The 12,592-nt window shown below is 45.2% G+C and overlaps 1 protein-coding gene across 1 annotated transcript in view; it reads right to left on the reverse strand.

Annotated features, from left to right (window-relative positions):
• The window catches only part of PHACTR1 (phosphatase and actin regulator 1), a 135,809-nt gene that overhangs the window by 1,658 nt on the left and 121,559 nt on the right, over positions 1-12,592 (reverse strand). Inside the window, exon 10 of the mRNA XM_054985359.1 lies at positions 4,839-4,979. Within this exon, the coding sequence (XP_054841334.1) occupies positions 4,839-4,979 (141 nt within the window). The remainder of the gene's footprint in view (positions 1-4,838; positions 4,980-12,592) is intronic.

The following is a 12,592-nucleotide window of genomic DNA, read 5'->3' on the forward strand; positions in this document are numbered from 1 at the left end:
GCCTTGCAGGACAGGGGGCGTGCGGCTAGCTGGCCACCCCCTGTCCTGTGGGGCAGGTGAAAGGTAGCGTGGGAGGCTGTGAGGCTGCCTGCGCTGTAACCCGCGCGCTCCTGGCAGCTGGCAGCTACTAATGGTGCCACCTCCCTGGCGGCACTGGGGGCAGACTACCCCCCTGCCCCCCCTCGATCTGGCCCTGGTAGGATGAGGTCTGTAGTAGGGACGGGAGGGGAATGCAACATAGGAAATGACTCCCTGTGATTTTCCCCCCACAGTCTGAAGTGGTACAGTCCATTCTACCACCTCAACATTCTACCGTCTTATTCCCACCTCATTCTGTTGCATGTATAAATCAGACTCCTGAGTTGGAAAGTCCCAAGTTTAAATCTTGCCTCAATGACAAGCAGTATCATTTTTTCAGCCTGCTCTAACTTATGAGATAATACTAAGCAGCCTGCTAAGGTTTTTGTAAGGACTAGTGAGAGAATATCTGGAAAGGTTTGGATGTTTGGAACACTTTAATGCACTATTTTTTTTAAAAAAAATTATTTCAATGTTGTTTCTGTTTTAAAATTAATTCTGTATTTTAACTTGACAGTACATTTTATATTTCAGTTATGTAAATTGCCCTGACTTGGACGGCCCAGGCTAACCCTGATTCTATGAGTCAGTATAAATTTAGGCAGACTGTGGGAGGGAGGGCAGGAAGAGATGAGCTGGTGTAAGGCTCTTGAGGTCCTTTTTAATATGTCCAGGGTAACGCCAATCTCCACTTTGGGGTCAGGAAGGAATTTTCTTCTAGGCCAGATTGGACAGGGATCCTTGTTCCTTCCCTGCTCGTTGTAAATTGTTTTATTGTTTTATTGAATGCCAATAAAAGGTTGCTGATCTGATCTGGACAGGGATCCTGCAGGTTTTTTGCCTTCCTCTGGACATAAAGTAGTGGTCATTCAGGAAGTAGTGACAAGGTAGCTGTAAATTTCCTGCATTGTGCAGGGATTTGTGCTAGATGACCCTTGGGGTCTCCTCCAGCTCAATGTTTCTATGTTTTCTATGTTTCTAACCCGATCTTGTCAGATCTCAGAAGCTAAGCAGGGTGGGCCCTGGTTAGTACTTGGAGGCCACCAAGGAATCATACTGGGGTGCTTGCTACATTGGATCACTCAGCAATCAGACTATCAGTCTAGGAAAACACTGAGAATGGAATGCCATTTCTGATTTTATTTTAAACTAGCAATAAGGCCCATTGTTTGGGAAAATACAATGGGCCCTAGCAGTGCTTCTCCCCCGCACCTCCCCTCATGGCATCAGTTGAGGGGGGCATTGGGGAAGAGATTGTGGGCTCCCTTCTCCTCTGGCCTCTTGGCTGCTGCTCGGCTTGTGCACAGCCTTCCCAGGGCCCTGTGGAGGTGCCAGGGAACCAACCCCCCCACCCCTGGCTGCTGTGGGACCTTGGGAGGGCCTCGCCGCCACACTGAGCCTTTCTGGGCCTCTGGAAGCCCTGAGGAGACAGTGGGGAGGCAAACCGTTTTACCCCTGACTTGCTTCTTACCCCTGAGTACTACACCTACATAGGGATAAGGAGTGAGTGGTCAGGAACACGGTTTGCCTTTTATATAGTAGGATATGGAATCATGCGATTGTGCTACTCTACTGTTCGCATATTTATGAAACACTTTTGCATTTAAAACTTTGAGCGGGAAATCAATGGTAGAGAATGGAGTACTACGCATGCCCAGTTTCTTCAGAAGCTGAAAGACAGGACAATGGTATAGCGCAATCCTGCATGCACTCAAAAAAAAGGGGGGGGGGAAGTTGGGCAGGAATGTGCCAATGTCATTTGTGATGAGGCACAGATAAAGAATGCATTTTCTGTTTTGGGACCTTTTTTCGTGACAAACCCACAAAACACGGATGAGGATGAAGCATGTGAAAGGTGAGTTCTCGAAGCGGATTGGGAAGACATGGCTTTGGGACAGGGAAAACCCCCCAAAACTGGAACATGTGGAAATGGTCATAATTTAAATCCTAACTACTATATGTGATCTCAAGAAGAATCTATCTGAAGATGATCCTTTCTATCTTTTATTTATGGTGTCTTTCCAGTATACTTCCCTCTGCTTCCAGTTAAGCTAGAAAGCTAGGGGAATGCTACTTTTTGTTTCTAGCAGGTGTCTTTTAACTTAACTTGTGAAATACCTGGCTGGCTCAGGCTAGCTGGATCATGGAAGCTAAGCAGGGTGAGTCTTGGTTAGTACTTCAATGGGAGACCACCAAGGAAGTCCAGGGTTGCTATGCAGAGGAAGGCAATGGAAAACCACCTCTGATTGCCTCTTGCTTTGAAAACCCTACTGGGTCACCATAAGTCAGCTGTGGCTTGATGGCACTTTACACACACAGATTTCCAAATTTTCTTAGTAATGTTCTGAATACAGATTTACAGGCACTCATATCCAAAAGTATGCTTTGACATTACCCTAGTATTAGGAGTTCCTCTAGTTCTCTATCGATTTCTAGATGAAAGGTTCAGATTGTCACTGATAGGGCTAGTGCCCTACATACTTCCCTCTATTCCTCTACTATGGCTATATTCTCCTGTGGCCACCCTACATCAAATATGAACAGAATTATAGCTCAGTACCTGCTCCCTGGCTTTTGATGCTCACTCACTCTGGAGATCTAACAAAGTCCAAGCTTGGGAAATTTCCAAGAATGAAAGCAAGCAGGCATTTGTTGGCCGGAACTAGAGATGGGGAAGTATCTGCTATATTTTCTCACTTGTGTTTTTAGTATTTTTTTTAATTAGTAACTTTAAAAATGTTTTTGTTCACTCCACAGTAGAAAGGGATAGAAATGCTAAGACAAAATAAATAAATTCCTCTCGGCACAAGCAAAAATGATAATCTGTGTATGTATCATGCTGCATGCAAATGTGGCGAGTACAGCACATTAGTGGAAAGGGAATTGGAATAATACACTTGTAAAATAGTCATGTGAGTCTTGTACATAAGGTAGGGAGATCTTCTAAGGTGCCTGTGAGCTCAGGCTTTCCTTGAAATATCATAGCCAGCAACACATCTGTCTGAAGGAAGTACCAGATGTGTATCCTCAGTTCTTTTTCCATTTGCTCGCTGTCTTTAACACTTAAATTTACAAACACACGACTATCAATTCTTTTTCAGAACTAGTGATGTATTGTTATTAGATCTATCTTTGCCTGCGGATATAATGGTGGTGGTGGAAGAGAGTGCCATCAAACCTGGTGAGGTTTTCAAGGCAAGAGACTAACAGAGGTGGTTTCCCATTGCCTGCTTCTTCATAGCAGTCCTGGTCTTCTTTGGAGGTCTCCCATCCAAGCTGACCCTGCTTAGCTTCTGAGATCTGATGAGACTGGGCCTGACAATGCTATAACGAAGCATTTGGAACTCTTCATTACTTAAATTTCCTGACACACACCTATGGCTAGCAGTGCTGTTCCAGATATCTTCAGGCCATCCTTTAGCTTATGCTGAACTCTGGAGAGCCGCTACCTTTGATAAACCAATGGCCTGACACAATATAAGACAATTCAATGGGAGTTACGCATGTTCTGTATTTCCCCACTGAAATCAGAGGGCCTTGGGAATCTCAATTGTGCCACACTTGACTCAGGCTGGAAACAGACAAGAGTTTGCAGGAGAAATGAAAGCAGTATGAGAAGCACCACTTTCCATAATGCTTACGTACATGTGCACCCCTAAATCCACTTGTGCCAAACAGGTCTCTTGAAGAGACTTGCAAAAACTGTTTACCAGACATAAATTTAGAATGACCGCATACATCTCAAGACACAGCTTCTATCTCAGTTGGCCTTTAGTTCTCTAGGGGAAAACAAGTTATCTCCTACCTTGGTTTTCAAGGATAGGTAGCACGGTGGAGCAGCGATGATGAAGAAAAGATACTTGGTATATACCATGGGAAATAGTTAAAAGAGAATATTTGGAATGAAAAGAAATATAGATAAAAAAGAGTTTGTCTGGCCTATTGCCTTAAGAAGAAAATATGCTGGACTGACATTTTTTATTCAGCAGCTAGATATGCAATAAGCCTGTTTGCTTTAAAAAAAAATGTGTAGTGATTCTGTATCTTGGTATTATGTACAGAATGGCTTGCAAAACGTGTGCCTCCGGTGGAATTGCTCAGCAGAAAAAGGAAACAGAAGTGTTGTCAGCAAGGTATTTTCCAGAGAATTATAGGCCTAATTTCCTTCATGCCAAGCTCGGTATCAAAGTAAATATCCCATTGATTTTTAGTGGAATTAGTGCAAATTTATGCACGTACAGGTAAATATTTATGACAGAAAACAAAATAAAGGAACTTGACAGAAAGGGAAGCAAAGGAAGTAGAAGACGGGCACATTTCTCATATATTCCCATTGAGTTGGCTTATTTTGTACCCAAAGTCTGATGCAGAAGGAGACCTGACTAGTTGCTTTGGCCATTGGTTTTGGGGCAGGCTCCAAATGGCCCCAAAGAAAGCCAAGCTGAGTGGCCCCAGCTGTGCTACAGCACCAACAGTGGGCACTGGGCACCTGTTGCCTCCTCCTGCAAACTGGCGGTACTTGCAGGAGACGATTGGTGAGCTGACACCAATCACTGTTATACTGAAGGGTTCAAACCAAGTGGTCCCTGCGGCACTGATAGAGCTGCTAATGCTTGGCTCTGCTTGCTCCTGTTCACCAGCAGCCCTCTAGGGAAGCATCCCATCAGGAAATTTCCCTGTAAGTTAAATGGCCAGTCCTGCTCTGACTGGTCCCCTGTGCAAAATCACATTAGACTGACACTCAGACTCCTCCAACTCACTTTATCCGCAGCTGTGAGCCGCGTCCATGGTTTGTCTGCCCGTCGGTCGTAGTCCTGAGCATCTGCCACCTCCACATAATCGCTGAAGCGGATGAGGATTTTCCTCTCACGCAACTCTTCCACCGTTGGCCTTTGACTTAGCTGTAGGAGCAAGGCAGAAAAGTATACGAAAATGTAACGCTCTTTGCCAATTTCTTACATAAAGAGAATTTTTTTTTAAAAAATGCTGCTTTATGTGCTAGTTACTTTTAGATATCCAGTAGGTGGAAGATGAACTACTGCATCTATTTTCTTAATATTAGATGGAAGACGTACCATGTAATGTGTGGCCAAAGAGAGATCACCTCTATTACAAGGCATTAATTCAGTACATCAGAGCACTACAGAATAGTGTGCAAAGAATTTCATAGCACCCCGTGCATCATCAAAAAGTCATCAAAGGGTGAAAGATATCAGAAAGGGCACATAGTGGTGCCTTCACAGTTGCATATCATAGATATGCACACATGTTCCTTAGAGATGCCTTCTAAGAACCATCTTTCCTATGCTTTAGAAATGGGAAAACCTACTCCTTCTTACTAGGCTTTGGGGGCTGCTTGGTTTTTTTACTGTTTTTGTACAAAATTGTGTATTTATTTGATTTCATTGTTGGTGTTCTTTTTTAATAGTATGTTATTTTTTGTACATTTTGAACTACTGGCAGAGAAGTGATGTATCAATATTAAAAATTAATAAATGGCATCATTCTGATAGCTTGAATTGATGACCTATCTGCAGTCTCTTCAGATCCAGCCACTTGTCATCAGCTTTTTTCTTGGGATGGATCCCAAAGTTCGCAGTCCCTTCTGTGGTTTGTGTATGTGATATGGTAGAATCTCGTGCACGGTCAAGCAGATTAAAAAAGTCTGGATCCCTCTTTAAACCTCAGTGTGTTTGGGGATGCGTAGTGGGAAGCACTGAACATACAAAAATCTTTGGACTCCAGTAACGATGAGCCCACTTGTGGACTTGCCCTGGGTGCCGCAGCAGTGAAAAAGGCAAACTCTACAGTGGGGATTATTAGGCAATAGATTAAAAATAAAATGGTCAATATGCTCATGCCCCTGTATCGCGCTATGGGGCATCCTCATGTGGAATACCATGCAGTTCTGATCACCGTATTTCAAAAAGGACAAGGCAGAGAGAGGGCAACCAAGATGATTAGGGGATTGGTCCTACCTTTCCTATGAGGAATGGCTGAAGAGTCTGGGACTTTTCAGTTTAGAAAAGAGGCAACAGAAGGGGGACATGATAGAGATCTATAAAATTCTGCACGAGATAGAGAGAGTGGGCAGAGAGAACCTTTTCTCCCGACTCAAGGGCATCCAATGAAGCTGATGGGCAGTAGATTCAGGACGGACAAAAGGAAATAACTTCTTTACATGCTACCAGAGGATGCAATGATGCCCTCAGGCATAGACGGCTTTAAAAGGTGAGTAGACAGATTCATGGAGGATAGGTCTACCTGTGTTATTCCAAAACTGTTGAGTGCTCCTCAAGAAATGCTGGGCAAGGAGCACTCATGGCAACAGAGGTATATCAGAGTGACCAAAATGGTTAGCAGCCACCGTGACTAAAGGGAATCTCTGCATTCACAGGTAGTAAACCTCTGAACACCAGTGCCCTAGAACATCAAAGGTATGGCCTCGGCCTCTGTGCCCTGTTGTTAGTTCTCCAGAGTAACTGGTTGGCCGCTGCATGAGGCAGGGTGTCGGACTAGATGAACCACTGCTCTGATTCAATCAAGGCTTTTCTTATGTCCTTAAGTCATGGCTTGAGTTATGTATTAAACAGTGGTCCCATTTACACAGCGCCAGTTACTTTTAAAATCCAGACGTCATTGAACAAAAGTCCGCACATTTTTATCTTCGCTGTTTCTCCCACAGAAGTCTAAGCAGACTATTTATATTCTGTGCAGTCCTAAACCAAATAGGCAACATACCTCTTGAAACCTGACATTAAATATCAAAGTGGGATTAAAAGCCAGGGAATTCAAACGTAAAGTGGATGTTCCAGCCTTGGCTTTCATTAATGCCGTTTCCTCCCCTCAACACAGCATAAATTAAGGATGAAGTGTCGTGTTATCACTGAATTCAAAGCTTTTGACTGTTTGGTTCATATTCTGGATGCTATTTAAATGTACCTTTTTTAATGTTTTGGTTATATTTTTATGATGACAAGCTATCAAGGCAGGGAACCATGTAAGCCAAAAATAGACTTTAAAAACATGATATAAACTTCACAGTGAAGTCAATTTTCACTGCTACCAAAATATTCTGTGTTTCGGAATGAAAAAAGGAGCATCGTCATTACATGATAGCATTTTTAATCATATCCCACCTTTCTGCTGACTAAATCCACCCTCAGGGCTTTGGATTCTCGGGACTAGGGATGCCCTGCTCTACCTCGGTTGGCCAATATGCCTAGAGAAAAATGTCCTGCCCTTTTAATAGAGGCTTCGTGTGTGGAAATGGTCCGTTTCAGCTTTTTATGGCATGGAGGTAAATAACGCTGCCTGGTAAATAGCATCCTCTTAAGCCTAAATGTAAAGTACAGGACACTTTTGTCCAGCAATCCTGTTGACAACCCTAACCATAACATCCATAGAATGTATGCAACTTGCCAATGCTCCCCTGCCACCTGCTAAGCACATTAATCACTGAACATCTATTTTAGACAAAAATATTTAGTGGAATAGATACAGTCTGTTGGTCTTATGTTGTCTTGACTCTGCTCTAGAGGACACCATGCTTGTCATGAAATACTATGAAAGCAAGGGGCTTTGTCACAGCAGAGGGTAGTGATGTTCATCAAGAAGATACTATGGGCTTAGAGCCTATACTTTGTTTCTCCTTGTGCTCCCTTTTTTCCACTGTAGAGACAGTCATCTGTTGCGGAGTATGTGTTCCTCCACTGCTAGACACTTCTGCTCACCCAAGACCAACATCCTTCTAGGAGGTGAAAGATTCCTAGTGCAAGAGCAACATGGTCTGCTGCGGAGGACAGTCATCACAATAACAGAAGAAGCGTAGCTCAAACGGAAAGAAGGTATAGGAGCCAAGTTTTATTGTAGACCACTAGTCACACTGAGAGCCAAGCTACAAGTGACGCCTGACACAGGTTGGACACTTGTCAGCTTCCCTCAAGTTTTGATGGGAAATGTAGGCATCCTGGTCTTGCAGCTAGGCTCTCCATTTAATTGAAGTTTACAGAGCGACAGTCTATGGGAGGGAGAACATGCAGTTGGGAGGGGATTGCAGGCATTGGGCTCTCACCGGGCGCCCCCCTTCCCCTCCGCTGTGTGTGTTTCTGTAAACTTCAATTAAATGGAGAGCCAAGCTGTAAGACCAGGATGCCTACATTTCCCATCAAAACTTGAGGGAAGCTGACAAGTGTCCAACCAGGGTCAGGCGTCACTTGTAGCTTGGCTCTCAGAAATGAGGGATGATCCAGAAGCAAATGAAGGAAACTGTCTGCCAAAGCTGCATCCTTTTGAGGGACCAAAAAAATGTCCCCAACCATGGAAGAAACTTTGAGCTTTTCTAATGAAGATGCTAATCTTTGTTTGGAGTCCATGTTGTTAACTATCTGTTCTGTGCCATGACACCAAACAGATATAAGTTTAAATCTGGTCGTGGACCATAAATAAAATAAAATGAAACACCAAACAGATGTTCATGGAATCAACTTTCCAGAAAAGCAAGCTCTTGTGTTCTGTCATTAAAAACCTTAAATCTGCTGTTGTGTACTGGGCCGAGCAAGGCCTCTAAAGTAGTTACTGTATTGATTGTAATGCACTATACTGTGTTGAGCTTGAGGTTCAGTCAAGGCTCCCAAAGCCTGCATTCTCATTGGTCCATAATCCCTGCAATATCACTGGTTACTTTCTCATGACAGCAGCCAATCGGTCCTCTATAATAAAGACCAATCAGTGGCCTGTCTACTTCAAACAGTGTATATAGTTTATGCAGATGATGGTATTCTAAAATATGTATTCTCATTGGCTATCAGTTATTCTGGGGGTGGAGCTGCTGTATATATATTGAGGACTTCTGTTCAGTCTGTCAGTGTGTGTTGTGTTCCTGCTAAATAAAGAGCTATTGAATCACCTCGTGTCTGAACCCACTATTTAACACTGGCGACGAGGATGGGATCTCTGATTGGGTATGCAGCCCCAATACCAGAGCGATATCACTAACAAGGTGCTTGGGTAGGCAGCCCCAAGACCTAAGCTGAAATCTTAAGCGTGAGGAATTGTCACCTCCACCATCCGACATACGCTCGCGTCGTCCAGAAGGCAGACATGGCCGCTAAGGGCCACTTCGAACCGTTTGACTCAACAGCCGAGGACTGGGAATCCTACATTACCCGCTTCGACTTCTACCTTGAGGCGAACAAGATTGAAGACACAGATCTCGCAAGAGCAACGTTCTTCAGCGTGTGTGGGCGTTCCACGTTTGATATAGCACGGGCACTAGTGGCGCCAGCCCAGCTTCAAACTACAGCGTTCAACACAATAAAAAACAGACTCAAGGAGCACTTCTCACCACAGCCATCTGAGATAGCCTGCAGACATGCGTTCTACAGCCGAGACCAGGCGCAAGGTGAATCGATAGCGGCATTTGTCACAGCCCTCCGACAGGCAGCCAGACAATGTAACTTCCCTGACCTTGAGATGGCACTACGTGATCGCCTGGTGTGTGGCCTTCGTGATGAGAAGCTACAGCGCCGGCTTTTCACGCAGAAGAACCTCGACTTCCAAACAGCATTCAAAGAAGCACTAGCAGCTGAAGCAGCAGACCAGTCCACCCGGGAGGTGCGACATTGGCGGAGTCCAGACCTGCCCCTGAACGAGGAGCCAGTCCACTATGGAGATTTTGACAGTGGCTCTGAGGAAGAAGACGGTGTGCACAGATTCCATGCAGTGCAAGCCCAGCACTCTGAGAGGCAGCCATACTACGGTTCCCCTTGTTCTAGTTGTGGGGGAGACCACGAAAGAAGGAAATGCCGGTTCCGGGATGCCAACTGCCGGGCATGCGGAAAGAAGGGCCACATCGCTCGGGCCTGCATAACTGTCAGGAAAGGAGGCTCTCCGCAGCAGTCTCCTCGCCTCACTCCGCGCTGCCAAAGGCCAGGAGGAAGAGAGTGCCAGCTGAATGAATGCCACACCACAACTGTCATCATGCACACACAAGCAGGCAACAAAGATAAGATCTACACCACGGTTTGTATTGAGGGAACACTGTGTGTCATGGAGGTTGACTCCGGGTCAGCGCTCTCAATTGTCTCCAGGGACACCTACAACCGCCTGTGCTCCAAGGGCAAGAACCAGCCGCTCAAGCCCAGCAGTCTACGCCTGATGGATCTCCAGGGTCGTCGGGTTCCAGTGGTTGGAGCTGGCCGAGTTGTGGTCGGCTACAAGGACTTTCAAGGCCCCCTTCCTCTTGTTGTGGTTAAGGGGCACTGCACGAGTTTGCTGGGACTTGATTGGTTCAAGGCGTTGGGCATCCGCGTTACCGGAGTCCAACAAGGCAGCCCATCCATAAGCAAAGCGGCACACAGCAAGTTCCCTGCCAGGCACGTTTCATCAGGGCGCCGCAAAGGGCCGCCCGTCTCCACGCCAGCAGTGAGGACAAGCCATCGGAAGGAGCATCAGGTCCACTCTGCACTCAATTACATCAGCTTAAACTGCCTTGGCCGCTATGGGAGCAGAAACAGAACCAGGACTTTTCTCCGCAATCCACGGCCTCAAGTGGCTCGCAAACTCCCACAAGAGACTGCACCTCCAGAGCAAAGCCAGCAAGGAACACGGGGCTGTCGGCCCCAAAGAACTCTGGAGCGACTGCACCGTGCAGGCTCTGGCAGGCTCACCTTTCCCCATTCCCACTCCAGGACTCTGTTGGCATCAAGTAGTTCCACACTAGGGGGGAAGGGGTGTGATGTATTGGTCTCAGGGCCTCTAATGTATTCTGGCTCATCTTCCCCAGCCTATCTGCGAACAACAGGGTATTCCAAACTAAGGGGGGAGGGGTGTTGTGTACTGGGCCGAGCAAGGCCTCTAAAGTAGTTACTGTATTGATTGTAATGCACTATACTGTGTTGAGCTTGAGGTTCAGTCAAGGCTCCCAAAGCCTGCATTCTCATTGGTCCATAATCCCTGCAATATCACTGGTTACTTTCTCATGACAGCAGCCAATCGGTCCTCTATAATAAAGACCAATCAGTGGCCTGTCTACTTCAAACAGTGTATATAGTTTATGCAGATGATGGTATTCTAAAATATGTATTCTCATTGGCTATCAGTTATTCTGGGGGTGGAGCTGCTGTATATATATTGAGGACTTCTGTTCAGTCTGTCAGTGTGTGTTGTGTTCCTGCTAAATAAAGAGCTATTGAATCACCTCGTGTCTGAACCCACTATTTAACATCTGCACAATGGCCTTGGGATAAAAAGTAAATGGGGGGGGGGCACTGCTAAGATTCTTCGTGGTGGGAAGATCTAAGTGAACGAGGGTGAGAACTGGGAGGGGAATACAAAGTTATAAGTGTGGGCTGAGAACTTAATATGTTTAGTGAGCATTTGTCTGCCATTTGGTCTTCTGCACAATTCAGCCTTTGATTCCTCTGTGAATTTGGATGTTGCCTGGAGCCATCCTAGCTAGAGCAGAGATGGGGAGTATAAGTAAGAGCTGATGAATCATAGCAGTGCTTTGTTACTTATCTGTCTGCAAATATTAACAGAACAAGGTACAATCAGAAGTACTTACTTTCCTCCTATTACTACAGGTACATCCATTCTTTTCCTGTACAATCATAGCCCATGTTAAAAAAATGTTAATTTTAAAGTCTAAAAACGTGTTCCCTTTCTAATATGCGGCTGGCTATTTTTGTGAGAAACAACGGCTACATTTCAAGAGTTCTTTTGTGTTGAAAAACAGCTTTGCAGCTTTGAAATCTTTTACAATAATGATAAAGCACTGCTGATTCCACATCAGTAAGCAGGTACAATCACCTGGAATTTTCGCTGCATTAAGTTCATCAGAATATATTGGGCAGGAGCGCTCTCATTCATTTTAACAAGGTTTTGTATTAAAGATGGTTTCAGTGAAGAATCTGGCTTTCCACTTAGCTGGAACGGATAGACAACTGGCTGTCCACATGGTTAGACCCACCAAATGAAACTTTTTAAAGCAGGCACAGAATAATTTTCTGAAGCCCTCAGGGATTTATGCTGCTATAAATGGCATGTGAAACTGAAACCAAGTCCTATGGTAGCAGTGACAAGCTCTGGAAATCACAACAAGGATAAAGCATGCAGTGGTGTTGCGCAGCCACACTCCCCACATGTCTTGGGGTTCTCCTCTTGCTGAATGGGCCAGGAAGCAGTCAGCCAGCAGGAAGTCAGGCCCTTCTCACTCAGCTCCCACATCTTGTGCCATGTGCAGTCCCTGTGCCAATCCCGGGAGGTCACTTGTGCCCTCCGTGAATGGCAATCTCTGTGCAGACTCACTGGAGCTGGAAAAAAGAACTGTTCACTTCAAATGTTGATACTAAGACCATGCATGAGTGAAAGCCCCTCATTTGTCTGCAAAATAAGGCAGAACAAAATGGTCATATAAAGCTGCGGCGCAGGAATATCAAATATTCCACCTAATTGCTTGTGGGAAGAAAGAAGTAAGGCTGTAAAGTTTCCGGGTATGTCAGCTGTAATAGAT

The sequence above is a fragment of the Eublepharis macularius genome, chromosome 7 (assembly GCF_028583425.1).
Source record: "Eublepharis macularius isolate TG4126 chromosome 7, MPM_Emac_v1.0, whole genome shotgun sequence".
In the NCBI taxonomy this organism is placed as follows: domain Eukaryota; kingdom Metazoa; phylum Chordata; class Lepidosauria; order Squamata; family Eublepharidae; genus Eublepharis; species Eublepharis macularius.